The sequence below is a fragment of the Python bivittatus genome, unplaced genomic scaffold, assembly GCF_059951505.1.
Source record: "Python bivittatus isolate LINGU-HERP-01145 unplaced genomic scaffold, Pbiv_v1 ctg000020_np1212, whole genome shotgun sequence".
Classification (NCBI taxonomy): Eukaryota; Metazoa; Chordata; class Lepidosauria; order Squamata; family Pythonidae; genus Python; species Python bivittatus.
Genome location: NW_028277030.1, coordinates 49,786,539 through 49,808,116, shown reverse-complemented (window position 1 = coordinate 49,808,116; position 21,578 = coordinate 49,786,539). Strand labels below are relative to the sequence as shown.

The 21,578-nt window shown below is 40.0% G+C and overlaps 1 protein-coding gene across 11 annotated transcripts in view; it reads right to left on the bottom strand.

The window, feature by feature from the left end:
- Positions 1 to 21,578, bottom strand: part of ANKRD6 (ankyrin repeat domain 6) — an 87,107-nt gene that overhangs the window by 13,328 nt on the left and 52,201 nt on the right. For 6 of the 11 annotated variants that reach the window (XM_025174255.2, XM_088138461.1, XM_088138476.1 and 3 more), the window contains 3 exons: positions 13,599 to 13,697; positions 11,771 to 12,022; positions 1,084 to 1,182 (listed from right to left, as the gene is read on the bottom strand). In XM_025174255.2, coding sequence (XP_025030023.1) covers positions 1,084 to 1,182; positions 11,771 to 12,022; positions 13,599 to 13,697 — 450 coding nt within the window. Of the gene's footprint in view, positions 1 to 1,083; positions 1,183 to 11,770; positions 12,112 to 13,598; positions 13,698 to 21,578 lie in introns of those variants that run through there. The other 5 variants (XM_088138483.1, XM_088138486.1, XM_007421796.4 and 2 more) reach the window with 3 other exon arrangements.

The following is a 21,578-nucleotide window of genomic DNA, read 5'->3' as shown; positions in this document are numbered from 1 at the left end:
CCTGGGAAAGGCAGATGTTGTTTGATGGTGTTAAATGTATTGTTGCAGGATGTAAGCTGGTCCAAGTAAAGCTGCCTTTTGCAACTGACTGATGGTGATTTTGTCAATGCTGATGCTCTTCAAATGGTACTCCAAATGTTTTGGGATTGCACCCAAGGTGCCTATTATTTTATTATTACAACTACTACTATTACTACTACTATTCTCCTCCTCCTCTTAGTGGAAGCTTAGCACATATATTTTGCTTGTTATTTGCTTTTTAAAGAAAGCCTTACTACTGGACCACCAAATTTGGCAACATGCTACTAAAATTTGATGACACAATCTTGGGGAGCTCCAGAAGCCACAAACAGAGGGCTTGAGGTCCGAAGTGGCGACAGATCCCTACTCCGGCCTACAGTGACAAACCCAGTTTTTCCAGGGTTTCACAGCACTAACTGGAGATGCTAGAAATTGAATCTTTATATTCTGCAGGTCATGCAGATGTTCTAGTATTGAGCAACTGCCTTCCAAGGATTATAAGTAGACTGCGAAGGTTTCATATTCAAGTGTAATTTTCTTCCTCCTTCACAGATAAATTCCCATTTTCTTCAATATATCTCAATAGTTGTATCATCACCAATGCTTACCTTAGTTACTGCTAGGCAGAATTCACTCCAAATCAGAATTCAGATTCAGGGTTTGAAACAGAGTGAATCCTGGTTTGCTTTAACAATGATAAACATTGTCAATTTAATATTTAATGCTGGTTAAAGCAAGGAGGAAGTAAGTAAGATGTAGGGCAGAAAATATGCTCTGCCAATTCCTCATAACCCTGCTCAATATTTAATTATCATCTCTGCACTAGCTTTAGCAGGCTTTTTAGTGGAATACAGTAATAATCTCAGAAAACCCAAATAATAAGAAAACCACTGAACTGGGAAACTTTTGCAAAATGTCACCTAAAACTTAAATAATTACTCACGTTTCCTTTTTGTGATTATTAATACAAACATTATCAAATGGACTGAATTTAATAATTTTTCAAAGGCTGATGGCAGCACACGTTGTTTGAATTACTCTCCTTGGCCATGGTCATGTTACCTTATCTTGCCTGTCCAGCGCACACCCTTCATGGATAAGAGCTGAGATGACATCTGTGTTTCCTACAACAGTCGCTCGGTGCAAAGCTGTTTGATCACCCTGTAAAGAGAGGCAGTGAAGTATTCAGTAGTTTCTATTTAATACAGCTATATTACACACATCGATATATCTCTTCTCATGGGGAGAACATACTAAGTAACTATGAAATATATTCAGCCTATGGATAGAAAGCAAATATATATTCTAGTATGTAATAGTCACAGGCTTGTTTACACACTCTGCTAAGTCATAATGTGGTTTACTTGTTTTTAGTCACAGCAGGTGGCAGCACATGATCAATCTTGGTTGACTAGGAGGGCATTAGGCATTAAGGATGAGTGACTACCAGAAAATTAGAGATAACACAAGACCTCATGTCATTCCTTAGATTCCTTCTAGAAATTGTTCTTTTAGCAGCATATATTGTCAGATCAAGGAATCTTATGTTTTTCTACAATTTGGGCAGGTTTCCACTTCCCATGTTGTTTAACATGATCTCCCACATTCAAAGGAGGCAATGTTCTAACCCCCTTGATTATAATAATAACTCTGTTTCCTTTGTCTCTGCTTCAAACTTTCATAAACACTTTCTTGATCATCTTGTGAGTTTAATAAAAGACCAGCTGGTAATCTAATTCTCAAATTTTGTAGAATGCTTTTCCAACTTGGAAAACATTTGCGGGGAGGGGGGGAGGAAACATAAGTGTAGGTTATCATGTATGAAAATCAGTCATATGTATTGTAAGTCTCACACTTTTTCCCCATTATATTTCTTATAAGAGAAACAGTAGTGTACAACTTTTATCAGTTGATAGAAGCTTATAATTTTAAAAAACTCATTCTCCTTCCTCCCAATATAAACAGAGTTCAAAATCATGGAATCTTTCCAAATCTCTCTCCCAAGAATCTATTCAGGACAGCCTTCTTCTGTCTGGTGCCCTCCATTATTCCAGTACTGCTACTTCATGTATGTCTTTTCTTTCTGCCAATGGTTGGGAGAATCTGGGTGAATTGGTTCTATCAAATAACTATTGATGGATAATGGGACTCCCACTCAAGATGGCCACAGAGTGACAGCTCTTTAATGAGTTCCTGATTTTCTATTAATTTTAGTTCTTTTATCTAGCCTTTTTTTCAATAATTTTATTAAAGTTTATATTACACAGATAAAACTAATACAACTATATAGTACAGTTACATTAAAAAAATAAAAATTTAAAAATTGCAGAAAAAGAAAAAAGAAAAGAAAGAAAAAGATATAACAAGAAACTTCCCCCTTCATCCCCAGCAAATATAATCAGCATTGACAACTTATCACTCTCTCTTAAAATACAACTGAACACTTCTTCATTCCATACCTCACCCCATTCTCTATAAGCCCATCTCTAAACTCTTGTCTCTCCGTATTAATCAGCAAAAGTCCAGTAAGGGTTATCAGTAACAATAACAACATAAATATTACAAACAATACAGTGGGGCAAAAAAGTATTTAGTCAGCCACCAATTGTGCAAGTTCTCCCACTTAAAAAGATGAGAGAGGCCTGTAATTTTCATCATAGGTATACCTCAACTATGAGAGACAAAATGGGGGAAAAAATCCAGAAAATCACATTGTCTGATTTTTAAAGAATTTATTTGCAAATCATGGTGGAAAATAAGTATTTGGTCAATATCAAAAGTTCATCTCAATACTTTGTTATATATCCTTTGTTGGCAATGACAGAGGTCAAACGTTTTCTGTAAGTCTTCACAAGGTTTTCACACACTGTTGCTGGTATTTTGGCCCATTCCTCCAGGCAGATCTCCTCTAGAGCAGTGATGTTTTGGGGCTGTCGCTGGGCAACACAGACTTTCAACTCCCTCCAAAGGTTTTTCATGGGGTTGAGATCTGGAGACTGGCTAGGCCACTCCAGGACCTTGAAATGCTTCTTACGAAGCCACTCCTTCCTTGCCAGGGTGGTGTGTTTGGGATCACTGTCATGCTGAAAGACCCAGCCACATTTCATCTTCAGTGCCCTTGCTGATGGAAGGAGGTGTTCACTCAAAATCTCACGATACATGGCCCCATTCATTCTTTCCTTTACACAGATCAGTCGTCCTGGTCCCTTTGCAGAAAAACAGCCCCAAAGCATGATGTTTCCACCCCCATGCTTCACAGTAGGTATGGTGTTCTTTGGATGCAACTCAGCATTCTCTCTCCTCCAAACACGAGTTGAATTTAGACCAAAACGTTCTACTTTGGTTTCATCTGACCATATGACATTCTCCCAATCCTCTTCTGGATCATCCAAATGCTCTCTAGCAAACTTCAGACAGGCCCAGACATGTACTGGCTTAAGCAGGGGGACACGTCTGGCACTGCAGGATTTGAGTCCCTGGCGGCATAGTGTGTTACTGATGGTAGCCTTTGTTACTTTGGTCCCAGCTCTCTGCAGGTCATTCACTAGGTCCCCCCGTGTGGTTCTGGGATTTTTGCTCACCATTCTTGTGATCATTTTGACCCCACAGGGTGAGATTTTGCGTGGAGTCCCAGATCAAGGGAGATTATCAGTGGTCTTGTATGTCTTCCATTTTCTAATTATTGCTCCCACAGTTGATTTCTTCACACCAAGCTGCTTGCCTATTGCAGATTCAGTCTTCCCAGTCTGGTGCAGGTCTACAATTTTGTTTCTGGTGTCCTTCGACAGCTCTTTGGTCTTGGCCATAATGGAGTTTGGAGTGTGACTGTTTGAGGTTGTGGACAGGTGTCTTTTATACTGATAACAAGGTCAAACAGGTACCATTACTACAGGTAACGAGTGGAGAACAGAGGAGCCTCTTAAAGAAGTAGTTACAGGTCTGTGAGAGCCAGACATCTTGCTTGTTTGTAGGTGACCAAATACTTATTTTCCACCATGATTTGCAAATAAATTCTTTAAAAATCAGACAGTGTGATTTTCTGGATTTTTTTCCCCCATTTTGTCTCTCATAGTTGAGGTATACCTATGATGAAAATTACAGGCCTCTCTCATCTTTTTAAGTGGGAGAACTTGCACAATTGGTGGCTGACTAAATACTTTTTTGCCCCACTGTATATATTACACCCAATTTGGATCCTTTCTCTTATATTTATATCTCCATTTCTATTTAAACAGATCCTCCCTATTTCCTCTCTTCAATTCAAATAGCCAAAGTCTAGTCTCAGTCAAAAAAAAATAAAATTAAATTAAACATTACCAAAAATAACCATCATCATCCAGTCCCAATCAAAAAACCATTAAACATCACCAGAAATAGCAACCCATTATTTTAATCTTGATCAAATAAACCAATTTTGTATTCTTCCTTCTTTCTCCCAACAATCTTTAAATTCCTTGAAGAAAGTTCTAACATCTGCTTTCTCATACTCTCTTTGTCTCTTCTCTCAAAGTTCTTGTCATTTTTGTCAGGCCCTTTTTGTAATTCCAGTGTGACAGCTCCAGCATTCCCTTTTGTGAATCCAATATAAGAAAAGAATCCACGGTGCTCTTCTGATCTGTATATCTTTTTTTAATTTTTAAATCATTATCCAATTTTATTTGTAAATCCATTATTTTCATCTCTTTCTTATAGGCTGTAATTTTTAAATCCACCTATAAGTCAATTTCAGTTTTATTCAATGGGCTTATTCTTCTACAATAACACCTGATTCTACTATACAGTTAAATAGCTCTAAGACTTCCTGCACCCATTCATCAAACATTTCTTTTAAGATAGCCATCTGGTGACCTCTAGTGTCCAACCTTCAAAGTCGTCTTATCAGTTTCAAAGTATAAACAAGGAAATTTTCCCACAAGAAAGGATCCTTTTAATTAGCTTAAAAGTCTTAAATCCAGTCTATCTGAGCCCTTAATCCATTTAAAACTTTCTAAAGCCAACAACAATAATTTTGCTGTATATTGCAAAAAAAAATTTGTTACAAATCTTTAACCTTGTAGTTAATCTTTTTAAAGGATTGAAGGAGACTCACCCAGTGATTTCAATAAAACTTGCCAGTCTGAAGGTTCTCAATCTTAAAAAAAAAAAAAAAAAAGAGCCAAAGGGAGGAAAAAATTAAATCCAAAGTGATTAAGGGATGAGTCTCGGTCAAACTTGAAGTCCATTAGGTGACATTAGCACGATGAAATCCCGTGACTCCCAGCCAATCACAAGCCAACTACAAAAAGTGCATTTCCTGCTGTCTGCTCACAAAAAAACAGCTGTATGGAGTACATATGGATAATCTTGTGATCTCTCCTTGCTCCAGAGAGATTTCGGCAGCCCAAATCCCGCATTCGAGCACTGTTTTCGGCCACAATGTGTTCCTGTATTCTAGAGGAATGTCAGTTCACCATGGTGGCTCACCAGAAGTGCAGTTCTTTTATCTAGTTTTAATCAAGTAGTTTTAGTCTTTTTCTTCATTTTATTCAACTCCTTATCTCCCTTTTATTTTTTTAAGTAATTAGAATTAACATCTAAATTATTTTTAATTTTTTTAGTAATTATAAATAATATTTTCTGGTATCCTAGAGTATTGTACACAATTTCAAATGCTAATCAAGGATGCAAAATTATAAAGCAGGAACAAAAAAGAACCTGAAAAGAAAGATCAAAGGAAGTACAAGCCAGAGATTCAGCAGAGAGAAAATCCCAAACAAGACAAGGCTGCATTGACTTCTAGGCAACCAACGATAAAGAATTTATTGCGGCTTAAGGACACTGCATGTAAGTCTCCCTCTACTTCTCCCTCTCCCTTTATAACCTCCATTAATAATTCTTATTCCTCATTAAACTGGGAAGTGGATGACTGCCCTTCCTCTGAAGATGAGGCTCTAATAGGAGATAGAGGGGAGGATGCTGTTTATACTAGGAGTAATTTAAATAGAGACCTGGATTTGGTTGCTAAGAATTGCCTTTTAACAGCTCAAACAGTCACTGCTATATTCAATTAGCTTCTGGATGCCAATAAAAAAAAATAGATGAATTAAAGACTTTAATGGAAAACTATATTTCCAAACCAGTTATGCAACCAAATAGCAACTCATATGTTTCAAAATTTACCTCTAACCCATGGACTGTATGCACTGTACAAAAATTTCCAGTTAAAGAAGCCACTGAGGAGAAACTAATTTTGCAGAGACACGGGATCTTGCTTCAAGCTGCTGATCCTCTTTTGAATGAGGGCAGGTGGCACAACAGATGGGCAATATTATACTCCCTTTCACAACTTCTTTGTTGTAAAGAATGCTCTAATGAGCTTACAGAAATCTCCTGGCTTTCTAGCAGGCATGGATCTAAAAGGATAATGCTAACTTTTTGGCAGTTTATTTTTCCATCAGTGCTTTTCAAACTTCAGAACTTTTTAAGGAGGTTTTGCATTCTGCCAATAGGTGTCTTTATAACAGGTGTATCCAGCCCTTGCTAAATTCTGGGAGGGGAGCCAAGCCCGCGAGGGAGGATAGCACAAGCTCTAGAGCTCCTAATCACAACCATCCACTGTCTGTAAAACAGAGAACTCCTTTAACATCAAGGTGAGAACTGAATAAACACAGGGAAAGAAGTGTCCTAGCTTTAATTAAAGGAAAGATATAGGTTTCAGACGACTTTCTGGAAGATGAGGAAGATTTAACTAGGCTGTTTGCCACTCTCTCCCCACAGGAAAGACAGCTGATCTTAAGCAACCTTGAAACAGTTAAATCTATGCTGCAGTCAGCCACGCTGCAACTGAGTCTCTTCACACCTTGCTGCCTTCTAGTTGCTCCTCTGTGGAAATGCTGCTAAGCCCAGCCTCTGAGAGCACAAAATCCCCAATAAATAAAAAAAGGTGTTCCAGTCCAAAGCAAAACGAAAGGAACAAAGCAAAACAGTCCAAAGCAAAACGAAAGGAAAGAACATTCAGCAGGTCAATGTAGCACAATCCTCACAGAACTATTTGGAGGATTAGTCTGTAGTTGATGACTTATTACAACTGGCTCCCGAGGACCGGTCTGAACAATCTACAGAAATGTTTCCATCAGCTGTCACCAGCATGGACCCTAACTCCGATCCCACTCCCCAAGGAGATCCCACACCTTGCCATTCATCACTGCAAGCCAACTTCACGTACAGGAGCCCTGAATTGGGGCAACTTTCTGCTATCAGCTCTCAATCTGGTCTTATTTGCCCTCAAGGCCAGCAATCAGAAAATGAGAGGGATGGACTGAGTTTTATTGTCGCTAGCAGTAACTGCTGGACCTCGCTGCACCTCCTTTGCACCCTTGTGCAGCCCCACACACACTTGTGCAACCTCCTTGAGCCTTGCCGTGCCTCCCTCATAGCCTCGCACACCCTCTCCGAACCTTGCCATGCCTCCCTCGCACTCCCTTGCACCCCCATGCACCCTCCCCAAGCCTCACCACGCCTCTCATACCCTCGCACACCCCTCGCGCCCTCCCCAACCCGACAGCAGCCACTTAGCTGTCTGCCGGCCTGTTTGCAAGCTGCCTGGGACTTGCAACTTCCTGCTGGCTTCCTCACTAACCTGGTTCTGGGAAGCTGGCAGGAAACTGCCTCGCCTAACAACTGTGGGATTCAGTTAATGACAGCAACCGGGACTGCAGGGATTACAATCGCTAAATGATGCAGTCACACTTCACAACCACATTATTTAGCGATGGAAATTCCAGTCCCAGTTGCTGTCATAAGTCAAGGACTACCTGTAATAGCTTTACAAGAAACCTGGTTAGGAGAAGAGGATGACCCTGTACAACTCCCTGGTTTTCAGTGCTGGTATCCCCCTGCTCAAAAATTAAAGAATAAAGGGCAACCATCAGGGGGCTTATGCATTCTTACTAAGGAAGAATTGCAATGGCAGGGTGAGAAATTATATAATGAGGATAATCTGCCTCATATACTGGCTATGAAATTCAGATATAAAGATTTTGAGCTTACGCTGGTAAATGTTTATATTCCCCCAAATACATCCTCTTATTAGAATTCTGACTATTGGATACATTTAGAAACAATATTGGAAGAAATAATTACTTTGCCATACCCAAGCCATAATTAGTTTACTTGGTGATTTTAATGCTAAACTAGGCCAATCTCTTCATGATTTCATTCAACATAGCGGACTTCCAAATGAATTTTTTGATAATCATCCACACTGGTTTTCAAGAGATAATAAAAGTAATACTAAATATCTATACTTGATATTACTGATTTTTAAATGTAACCTTCAGATTCTGGGAGGCAAGGATAATAACTGGATATAACCATATACCTTCCACTCAGGCTATTCAAGCAGTGTGTCAGATCTCATATATGTATCAAAAAGTAAAGGTGACCTCTTTTCAGAGGCCACTGTCCATCCATGAGGAGAAAGCGATCATCAGCCAGTGAGTGTGAAATTCTCAGGCCATTCAGACTTAAGATCATATAACATGGCTGATAGGTGGGTTATAATTAACTCAGAGGTGAGGCAAAATAGAAGGTTAATGTGGTCCAAAGTAGATACCGATGCAATATAGAATAGCCTCAAATCAGAAAACATTGTCAGTTGGGCCTTAACAGTCCAGTCAGTCCATTCATAAATTTGTGCCACATGTTGAAGAAGCACCTAATAACTAAATCCTCCTCCAAAAGTGTCCCTATAGGGAGATCTCCCTAGTTTGACAATAAATGTTGTTTGATGAAAAAGAAATTGAAGGCAGCAATGAGACTCACTCAGAGGCATTCTCTGTATATACAGAAGCTAAGATGCTATTTCTAAGAGGAGAATATAAGAAACTCATTAAATCAAAGGAAAAAAAGTTATGCTGCTTCAATTTGGTCAGGACTTGAGCTGTCAGCAAAAAGTCATAATTTGGCTACATTTTGGCACTCTGTAGCTGGAGTCCCGAAAGAACAGAGATTCACATTCAATATGCCAATCTCTGCTGAGGACTGGGAAAACTATTACCATCACTTGTTCACCCTCTCAGAACCGGTTGAGAAACAGTTCCTAAGTAGTGATTTACCACCTACTCAAACCTCACCCCTTTAATCAGATCAGAGCGTGAACAAAAACCAATGTAATTCAGTGATGCTAACATTAGAGAAAGACAGTGTCTGCTCTGGAAAACATTTTCCTCCAATTAAAAAGAATCTCGAGTCACACAGGAAGTTGTTTTAATAAACAACACTGATAGTTTCTGCCCACATCGAAGCGGAATAGCCTACAAAATAGCTAACCAGGCAAGCTTGCTGTGGCTGTAGCAGTGATGTTTTCACATGTAGGAGGTGACCTGGTCATTGCAGTACAAAATTATGTAAGATAGGAGAACCCAACGACTGTTGGATATAACAAAGTACAGTGGAACCTCGGGTTACGAACGCTTCTGTTAACGAACTTTTCGGGTTACGATCAGCTCCGGCCGCAAAATTTTGCTTCAGTTTGCGAACTCCGCCTCGGGGTACAAACAGGATACACGGCCATTTTCCCTCCCGTGACACATGGTCCGCGGCCATTTTTCCGCCCCTGACACATGGTCCGCGGCCATTTTCCACCCCTGACACGTGGTCCGCGGCCATTTTTCCGCCCCTGACACGTGGTCCGCAGCCATTTTTCCGCCCGACACATGGTCCGTGGCCATTTTTCCGCCCCGACACGTGGTCCGTGGCCATTTTCCGCCCCTGACACATGGTCGTAGGGAGGGGGACTCTCCCTCCAAGCAATAGCCGCCTCCCTGTCCTCCACGCCAGAACGGATTAACGGTAATTACATTAAACCTTATGGGGAAATTTGCTTCGGGTTGCGACCAATTCCGGTTGCGGCCAGTCACGGAACAAATTAAGTTCATAAACCAAGGTTCCACTGTATAATAGAGTTTTCAAGAGATTATGAGGAAAGATTAACACAGGTGGTCCTTGCTTAAAGACCACTTTTGTTTGGCAACCATTCAAACTTAAAACTGTGCTGAATGAGTGGTACTTATGACTGGCCTTCATACTTACAGTTGTAGCATCCTGCAGTCACGTGATCACCATTTGTGACATTCTTTGCCAGCTTCCTACAAGAAAAGTCAGTGGTGACCACATGACATTGTGCTTAATGACAGCACAGGATTTGCTTAACAACGGCAACCAGAAGTGCCAGAATTTTCATTGCTAAGTGGCGCAATCACATGACATCACACTTTACAACCATGGTCCCAATTACTGTAGTTAAGTGAGGACTACCTGTAGTCTATTCCCTTTCTTAGTCCAATTTGCGTCATGCGTTTTGAAAGGAGATAGGGTAGGGATAGAAAGAAGAGCAACTAGGCTTAATCATTAGTTCACTTTCCACCCACACTTAGCCCCCACCCCAGTAAAATATCTGATGCTCAGTTAGTCAATACTGACTACCTAAAAATCACCTATAGGGCTCAATGTTCTTTTTTTGCTTAGCAAGAAGAGTTGTTCTCATTTATCTTTCCTTAATATATTTCTAAGTAGGAACTCTTAAGAAGTTGCACAGTCTCTGTCAGCCACTTCTCTGGGTCAAAGGAGGAATCTTCTTTACACTCTATGGCAATTCAGAATGAAGCAAGTCCCATTGAGTGCAATAGCAATTGGAGGCTAGCTGTTGTGCTTAATATGTAATTCTACTGTTAAACTGTGTTAATGTACAAATGGCAATATAAAAATATATAGTCCCACTATCTTGACCATTTAAAATAAGAGAACAGTCCTGCCTATTCGGGGTAACATTGATTTGGTCCCTGAAATAAATAATCTCATTATTTGTTAGATTGGAAAATAGCAATCCAGTTGACGAGAATAAAGACTTCCTGAATTTTCTCAAGCATTCTTTTTTAACTTATTCAGCGATCCACAAAAATGGAAAATAAAACAACACAACAACAACAATCGGTAAATGGGACTACAGAAAGCCCACCACCACTGCCAAACCCCCCTGCAGTTTGGGAAGGTAGGTACTGTAAATGCATTGACAGTTTAACCATTTTAAACATCCACAGTCAATAGTCCTAACCAAACACCCTCAACCATTTCACAAAATTGAGCAACTACTCATAAGTGAGCATTGGTCCCATAGATAGTATGTATTCTTCAACTGCTCTGGATACTAAATGTCAAGCGGTTTATCTGAACAATTATCTTGAGATCATATTCATCCAAGGAGGCAGGGGGACAGAAGTGATAAAATCTGTATTATGATCATTCCATTTTATGTACATACTAGTACATACTTGTGTGCAACACTGTGACATAAAAATGAACGGATGGAGCTTACTTGCATAAGTCATCATTTGGGCATTATCATGGTTAGGGACAATGCCTGAGATAACAGCCCTTAAATTCACTACAACCCAATTTATTACCAAAAGCAGACATTAAAAATGCTTATAGAACATCAGGGTGACCTGCGAGTGACTCATGTACAAAGCCCTCAGATTCCTTGTTTAGGGATGAGTCTATATAAATTGAAACAACATCCTTTGGTACTTGGGATACATTCACTTAGATCAGGGAACCCCAAAATAGACAGTAGAACTCTTTGCAAAAGGTAGATAACTTTGTGGTGAATCATAGTAAGTAAGGGAGACATGCAACCATGCATTTCTGAAGTAGATCTGACATGCCAGATGGCCAGTCCGAATGCTACATGCAAGCTGAAAAGAGTTCTAACCTCTTTCTCTCTTTGCAATCTTCTAGGATCTTTTCTAGCCTTTTTCCTCTGTTTTTTCTTATCTTTTTCTTCCTTGACTTCTTTTACCAGGACCACTGTTCCCTTGACTATTTCTGAGGTATGTGCTGTGTGAACACTCCTTGACCAATCAGAGATGGCATCTGGATTCCAATAGGGGCTTGCAGGATTAGCAGGGAGAAGGAAAGAATTACTTCTTGGGGTTTCATATTCTAGAAAGCTGGTATCCACAGGCTGAAATTCATAATAATCCCATTCAAGGTCACTGGAGGTCATTCTTCAACTAATGATTAGGTCTTTAACAATATGTTAACGATCAACATCTGCAGAACATGAAGTCAGCATTTTAAATATTCTACCACATTTAACAAGTTCCTTTACATCATTTGGCAGAGGATACTTTAACTGGGTAATTATGATTTGCTGCCCAGAGTCACTTGTTGAGATGGGTAGCCATATACATTGGATAAATAAATAAATAAATAAATAAATAAATAAATAAATGGTTTACAGTTGGATATTTAAAAATAAAATAATTAATGACTTCCATGGCTCAATTTAAAAAAAAATCAAAAAAGATAGTCTCTTGAAAGTTGGAAATATTAGTAACCCTGGTTGCTGCAAAGCTGCATTATTAATCATACTTATAGGCAAATGTTGGACTAGCACTGAGAAGACATGATTTCAAGTCCTCACTCAGTTTGTATGTCCTTGGCACCATTTAGTTCCACTCAGTTTGACCTATCTCACAGGATTGCTGTAAGGATATACTTGAGGGAGGGAAAACATGTATATCAGCATAAGCTCTCTGAAGAAAATGCAGGGTAGAAAATACAATAAAAGAGAGTCCAAATATCTTGCACAAGGTGAGTATATAAAAATCCACGTGGTCTTGATCTAAAAGAAGATGGGCATTTGTGCACAACTATAGTTTATCAAAAGCAGCAGACAAAGAATGGGAGGTAGGGGCTACAGAAAAAGAGAATGTGATTATTTAATCAAATAAATATTAATCATTTTCAAGTTAAAATCACTTGAATATTTTCCCCAGCTAATTAACTTTTGATCTAAGCTAACAACATTGTTGGGACGAATGCTGCACAGCTTTAGTAACAATTGGATTCTGCAAATACTGTGAACAGTAACAAAGCTGCTATTTGTATATATGTACATGAACTCACATATTTCTTAAAGGCTGAAAATGGCCAAGTTTAATCCACAAAGGGTGCAAAAAATAAATCATGAACACTTATGCCCCAAAGTACCTTGATTTCATGCACTAACGATATGCACTAATAAATACAAACATTCCTGGCCTAGGTTTCACACTTTTAATGCGACTGCAAGAGGTATACACATTGACAGCTCGAAGACAGCCAAACAGAACTGCTGTGAAAAGAATTAATTGACATTTTGGCTTCTTCAAAGTACAAACTCCTACTCAGCTTCTTCCAACGTCCTTGATGGAAGGGCAAATGAATTTTTAAAAAAATGTCTAACATGCTTCCAGCAGATTATAACACTAGTTCTTAATTTACTTATCACTCATTTCTTCCTGCAGCCATTTTAAAAAGTATCTGAAAGGCATTCACTTAGGCTTTTGAAAAGAAGGGCTAAGGTAGTTCATCTGCACTGTCATTGTACTTGCTGATGCCCCTTGCAGGTTGACCCAGACAGGTTTGGAATCAATAAAAGAAAGCAAACATATTTTCCAGGCAGACAGTCTCCAAAATGGACCACATATAGCTGATTCTTAAGTTTACAAAAGAGAAAAGCTCCCATTCCTGCAAGAATGGTTGTGACTACTCACATCATCCTGAAGATCCACGTCACAGCTTGCTTTGAGCAGAATCTGGACCACACGGAGATGACCCTTGTAAGCTGCAAGATGGAGAGGTGTCCGCCCATGCTGGAAAGCAGAAAATACCAATTGCTGAACGAGTTTTAAGGCCAAGGGTTGGTACACATCATTATAATAGCTACTTTCACTATAAACTGGAAAGAAATCACTGGACATGAGTTCTTACATTTCTGAGCCCACTGAATTGGCTTGAATCTGTATTTCAGTATTTTATCCACAGAGATGTAATTCAGTAATTTTTCTCTTACCCCTGATGGTCCTCTTTAGAAGTCTCTCTGTATAAAACTATACATCTCATTTGAGAATAAGTATTGCTTTAGAGCGGTTTAAAAAAAAAAAATAATACAATGTACAAATATCCATATATGCCTAATGTGGTTGGTTTTGATATAATATTTTAAAAAGCAAACAAGAAAGGAATCATTCTGTGTAAAGCAGTGTTCAAACCCTAACCAAGATAGGGTGGGAGCATGAAAATCCACCTGACCCCAAGCTCCAAAGGGGACTCAAATTTAGAAACTTGCATTCATTCATTCATTCATTCATTCATTCATTCATTCATTCATTCATTCATTCTTTTCAAATAGAACACATTTATTCTATTTATTTTCATGTGTCATTGGTGCATGTGTGTGTGTATACACACACACGTGCGCGTGCACACACATACATACACATATAGCCTTCAAGTCAGTCAACTACACAGACAAGTCCATGCATTTTTTTTGGCAACATTTTCAGAAGTGGTTTGCCATTGCCTTCTTCTTAGGCTGAGAGTGTGTGACTGGCCCAAAGTCAACCAGCTGGCTTCAAGCCTAGTGCAGGATTAGAACTTGGGTTTCCCCTCTCCTAGTCCGGTGCTTTAACTAATAAACCAAACTGACACTCTCCCTCCTTCCTTCCTTCCTTCCCTCCCTCTCTCTCCCTCTTTCACACACACACACTTACTTTCTGTAGACCATTGGTGGTCTACAGAGATGATAGACCATAGCCTCCCTATATTCATCACCAATTGGCTGGCCAAAGTCTGATTCATGAAAATGGATCAGTTAACTGAAGCATACAAGTATTAATATGAGTAGTAAAGTTAATACTCAAATGTGAGAAAACTGACAATTGTGAACAGATCTTGAGTGCAGTTATCAGCAGTGAGTCAGCCACTCACACACCCCAACCCAGGCAACCTGAAGTAGTGGTTGAGAGCAATCTCATCAAGCACGTTGATCATGTTCCAATTCTAACCCTTCAGCAAATACCTAACATAACTGCTAGTCAAAGTGCTAGGAAAATTCCCAAGTGCTTGCTGGAATCCATCTGGATCCATAAGGCACCCAGGTGGACCATCCTGATTAATTCTCCTACTCTGAGGAGGGCTAGGGTGGCAACAAATCTCATCTGGACAGGAAGTAATCTGACCATGCCAAAGGGCTCAAAGCAAAGTCCTCCAAAGATCACATAAGTGCTCCTAAGCAAAAATGAGATGTATGTCCACCTGTGTGATCAGGCTCTAGTTCACTGGTGGCAAGCCCATGGTTGCCATGGAGACCATGAATTCCTAAGTCTTTCCTGCCCCTGTCCTGAAGGCACAGAGGCTGAAATCCCCCAATATAGCTGGGGAATTTCAAAAACATCCCAGTCACAAGGTCCAGAAGCTCAGGATGGATTCTGCCAGGCAGCAGGACATATGGTGCGTGAGCAGGAACCCCAACATGTCCCTGCAGCTCAACTTCACGCTCCAGAGTAGGGTCACTATCACAGTTGCAGAACATTGCCACACAACCATTCCTTTCCTTGGGGTCATGACTGATAAAGGACCCAAAACCAAGGAATGCAGATTTCTGAGTGGGTTACATCCCCACTCTTACCCATCAGGTCTTGCTAATATATCTTGGATCTACCCATTCATCCCCTACCAAGCAACATGGCTTTATTAGATAGCTCTGATAGTTTACCAACATCTTGAGACTAAGGTAATCTGTTGTTGTTGTTGTTGTTGTGGCATATAAAATAAATGTATATGCCATCTGACTCTCAGCAACTCTTGGCAGTTTACAAGTTGTTTACAACATTAAAAAGAAGAAAAACAGCAAGAAACAAAAAGAATCGTAAAGATGGCAGGATGACAAAAACAGACAGAAACAAAGGAAAACAACCCAAAACAGGCTTTAGTCATCCTCACCAAAGGCCTGGGCAAAAAGCCAAGTTTCAGTGCCCTTCAAAACACCAGCAGAGTGGGGCCATCCAGGTCTCAGGGGGAACCTCATTCCAGAGGGCAGACATTGCCACAGAGAAGGTATGCTTCCAAGGTCCCGATAGATGGCATTGTTTAATTGAAGGAACCCGAAGCGCACCAACCCTACCAGATTGAATCCTCCAGACAGATACTATGGGAGATAGGCGGTCACTCAAGTAACCAGGCCATATGCCATGTAGGGCTTTATAGATAACTACCAGCCCCTTGAACTGCACAGCTGAAGGACATGATTGATACGCAATGGATTAGGAGTTAAAATCATTTATTTGAAAAGCTAGGAAAATAAACCCAAGTCCCAAAGGACCATTAGAAAAAGCCTTCAATAATGTCTTTAAGAAATGTGTTCCATAGCTAGTTGGCAAAAATTCAGAAGCCCCAATTCCAGGTGCCACCTCTGTTATTTCACTCTGCCAGAGCACCATGAGGAGGGCATCCTGCAGCCACAGTTATCCATTAGGCTGTTTCCCCCAAACGTACACTTCCTACCTTTACAAAAGATAAAATTTCAAACTAATGGTGCATTTCTACTTTTAATGTATGTCAACATGCTAGGATACTGCTAAATTCTGCTACAGTTGCAGAAAGCAATAGGTGTATAGGGCTATTCTGCATGGCAGCACTAAAGTGCTGTTATCCAGTACAAGCAGCAGCAGAAAACTATGCTGGCTTAAAAAAGTGCCAACCGTACTTCCAACCTCTATTTTGCCCTGGGAACAAAGCAGAAGAAGGATTCTTTCTGCACAAGAAAGAGTGAAGAGAGAGGAACAGGGTGGGGAATGCCTTCTTCAGTGCCAGTTACTGCCAGCAGAAGACATGGTGCCTCCATAGAACTGGCAAACTGGCAACAAAAGACCCATTCTGCTTCTTGTCTCCCCCTGCATTTCCTGCCATGCATGGCAAGCAGGGTGGCAGAGTGGGAAGAGCAGAGACAGTGAATTCATCTGGAGAGTTATAGGTATACTTAACCTCTCAACAGATCCCAAATTGCTCAGCATGCATGCATGCATGCATCATTCATTCTCTGTCTTTGTCTTTGTCTCTGTCTCTGTCTCTCATATTACTGTTCTCTCAGCTCCCTCAAACCCTCATATGGTGGCACTTTTATTTTTGCGGATATCTTTATTTAGTTTACCTTGTTGGGCTGATCTCTGCAAGATCACCTCTGTCCCATTTTTTTCCTTTTCAAAATGTAGCTATGACTCATCAAGGTCAACTACAGCTTTGATGATACATCAAATAAACCACTGATTTCCTTGATCCAAGTATGGGTTTTCCAAAAATTGTCATTAAAGCCACAGGTGGGCCAAATATGAGCAGTACATTTCTCTTCTGTATGTCCAGGACTTCACGTGAGTTGTAGTCAGTCGAGGGAAGAGAATTTATATGTCTCTAGGCAACATTAACACATACCCTCATTCAGGATTGATACTGATATATAACATCTAAATTATAAACAGGTTTCAAATGGGTTTAAGCTAGTGGTTTCTAGTTGTCTACAATTCTGGACTGCAATTAACAGACCACAGTGATTCTTTATCTGGCATGTTCTTAACAGATCACAAGAAACCAGTCAAAAAGATTGGGATGGGTTTGCTTGGAGCGAACTTATCCACCCAGCATGCTGTTGAACCCAACCCCCCTTCTTGTTAGTGAGAACTTGTGAATCAATGTTAATCCATGAACAGTAGGATGCAGCATAGGATGCACCACGTAGCCATTCATGCTAGGGCACCATCATGGTTGATGAACAGATATTTAATGAACAGTGGTCCAGTGCAATTACCCTTGTATTGCAACTATTACTGGTATGTGTGACAAACCCCTAATTTCTGATATGGCCAATAGTGTTCCCCCCAAAACATAGTACCTGATAGTGTCACCTCATGCTGAGGTGAAACTAGATTAAATTCTCCCATATAGTCCTTTTGATGAAATTGCTGAAAACTTATTTATCTCTGTATCATTTCTCTCTCCACCAAGATTTGTTAGGAAGGTAAGTTCAGCTACAAAATAATTCATAATTTGCTGACTGGACCAAGGACATCGGCAATGAAGCATTTTGCTTGACTGGATAAAGTAACAGTCAATTTCCCCAAGCCTTCAATTATCTTTCCCCAGGCTTTCAATTATCATCCAAAAAAGGAGGAACAGGGCTTGCCTAAAAATACCTAAACAGAAGGCCCAGATGTTGATCTCTTTCCAACCATTCTGTTTTGAACCTTGAATCTGCTGATATCTAAGATCTTATTCAAGAAGGCAGTAAGTAACTAGTTTAGCCAGGCTGACAGCACTGATTTTATTTGGAATTCTGGGTGTGCAACTATTGCCTTTCCTTGTTTTTCCTGTAATTTCCCTTTTTCCAATGACAAGCTCTTTTTTTTTTAATATCTAAAAATTTCTCTGTGCTGGCTTCAAAAGGATAATTCTTATTAAAACATTCCTTGTGGGTCGGTATGCTTATGCATTGTTACAGAGCTATCCCTATATTTCAGGACTGGCAGAAGGTCTACTTGGTTTTGTATTTCTAGGTTTTCAGTGGGAAGATCTATAGCACCTTCTGTACTCTATTTTCCTATTGCTGGGATGGAGAAGTCCTTGGTAAAAGAGCTAATGTCCCCAACTAGATAGTCTAAGGCAGGTTTTCTCAACCTCATCAATTTTAAGATGTATAGATTTCAACTCCCAGAATTCCCCAGCCAGCATGCTGGCTCAGAAATTCTGGGAACTGAAGTCCACACATCTTAACACTGGTCTAAGGCATGTCAAGAGGCTCAGCCAGTCATCCTTACCTTCTACTGGAGGACCTTGGGAAGAAGGGCTCTGCCAGTAAGGCTTACATTACCATCTCTCCCAACCTGTAGCAACATATAATACCTTATTCCTATTTATTTACACATAGCCTGTCACTGGAGGCCAAGATATTATCTACAGTACTCCACTGTGGATACACTAGAAATAGGACAGCTCTGCCTTGACGTTCAGGGTATAAAATGGAAGAAAATTCTTAACCTACTTCAATAGCTTCCACTGTAGATATTTAGCATGCAGATTAATATGATCATTTGTTATTTCTAATACACGATTATTCTATGGATTTTGTTTTCAGAATTTGTTGAGCTAATATTTTTCTTTTCCCAAATACCAGCCTCAGGTTGGGTTGTATAAAAGTTATGTCATCAGGACTAACAGCCCTTGCATTTTTGGAAGCACAGCACAGCTTAATAGCATGGTTAATTAATAGGGTTTTACTTCCAAGCCACGGCTTATAGTCAGAGAAGTCCAAACCACAGTATGCTATTTTAATGAATCCTAAATGCATAATGAGCATGGAATTCCAACTGACGATTGTGCAATACAACTTTACCTGAGAGGAAAACCTATTGGCATGTTCTGAATATTGAAAATGTTAGTACTTATAAAAATATTATGTATAATTAAAAAGCAAACATTAATACACAAATGAAGTATCAGAAAATTTGTGTCTTGAATTTCATATCAAGCTACTTGGTAAACTAAAACAACAGAGACATCTATTCTTTCAGCATTCTGTTGTTGTTAAGCACACATAAACATTATCCTTCTATTATAGAGGGAAGTTGAGATTGAGACATAAAAGCTTTCCTAAGGCTAGCTAATCAAGTAATTTGGAGAGCCATTTTAGAGTGTTGCTCAAAAGAACACGTGGACAGGATATAGCGACAATTCTTCCAGCTCTGCCTCCTCATGTTAACAGGAAAGGTCAGTTGCAATGGCAACCTAGGATTTCCAAGGAGCAAATATATGTTTCCCACTGTGTCCCTCCACCCACCTTTAAATTTTCACTGAAGCATTTGAGGGCATCTGGCGCAGGGATGGACAACTTCTGTTCTTCCATATATTGTCCAACTCCAACTCCCAATATCAATTTTATTTATGCTTGTTAGATTTACATTCTAACTTTCCTCCAGAAGCTCAAGGTAGCATCCATAGCACTCTCTGCTCCATTTTTCCCCTAATGATAACCCTGTAAAATAGGTTGGGCTGACAGTCAGTGATGATCTGAAGGTGGATTTGAACATATGAAGTCTGCTTAACTTTCCCTAGGGGTCCCAAGCTGCTAATCTTCCTCTTGGAACTCACTTGCCTTTTTGTCACAGCCTACACTAGTACCTGACAAGCTACAAAGCCTTGTGGAAATAGTCCTCTGTTGCAATTAAATTACTATCTCTCTGCCCTGCCCACATCATACAAGAAATGAACCTATTTTCCTTTTCTGTTATTAGAGGCTTCGGTTTTCAGGAAAGAAAGTCAAAAGCTGGAGGGGGTTGAAGCCACCTACTTCAATGGCCCACAGCCACCTACTGTATTTCAAATCAAAGAGGTGAAGTCATCAAGAAAGAGAAAGCAGATAAACACCGTGGTTTTCTGCAGGGCCTGGGAAGATATTTATACACTACCCCTTTTGCTAAGAGATGAGGAGATGACTTGTCTAGCTGACAGCACGCTGAGAAAAAGGAAAGACAGATGGACAGGAGGGAGGGTTTGGCCATGAGGCAGAGACAAATAGAAAAAGAGGAGGGGGGACTTATACTACTAGAATAACCTGATTTATTCCACCAAAAACTTCTAAAGATAGCAAGTTCAAATTCTTATACAGTACATTGTGTGCAAGCTTAAAGGGCTTTTGTTCACTTTCAACACGTAATCCTTTTTCTTTTCCAACTTCTCCAGCCAATTTAAAATCCATCTATGATTGATGCAGAATGTATTCAATAGCTGTACTTTGACATTAAGGTGATGGCCACAGTAATATCTTTGTGAGCCCAGAGCTTGCAGAGAACCATCAGGCAGTCAGAGTTCGTTCTTTCTCCCTCATCATCCAATCAGTGCCTGCTTAGTTTTACATGCAGATCAATAATTGATGTTTTTGTCCCACCCTCCGAACTTACTTAGTTTATGGCTAAATTAACATCCTTTCTCCTTTCTCAAAAAAGAGAGGGGGGAAAAAGGCAAATAGTGTTTCTGTATATGTATGTTGTTTTGCAAACAATACAAAACAGGAAGTTTAAAGGGAAACTATGCAAGGGAATATCAGTTGTACAAACCTTCAAAAGCTTTCCAGCTGCCCTGGATGAGACTCCTCCTGTATTCCAGATCGCTGGGACTGTTAATGCTAGCATGTATTTGATTCTTTTTACAAAGGCTATAACCATGGCAGCATTCTTTAAAATAGGTGAAGGGGAAATAGAAAATTCTCTGCTTGAACATTGGAAGCTGAGGAAGCTGTACAAGCAGAAAAGGGGAAAGAAGATTCACTGAAGCTGGAAGGTAATGAAAAATAGTTGGAGTAAAGCAAGAATTCCCTGGGAAAATGAACTGTCTCATAAGGTAGTCCTCGTTTAGTGACCATAATTGGGACCGGCAACTCAGTTGTTAAGCGAAGCAGTCGCTAAGTGAAACCATGATTGTGCTTAAGAACTTACTTTAGCTTTCCCTTGCTTTACAGACCTGTGAAAGTTGTAAATGTGAGGATTGGTCACAAAGTTACTTTTCCATCACCATCGTAACCAAGAACAGTTGCCGCACGGGGCACTTGCTAAATGAAGACTACCTATAGTTTAGAGAGGGCGGAGCTGGCGTCGCGGCGATACGGCGGGCGATCCTGGGCTCCCAGGATGGCAGCCGATATCTCCTCC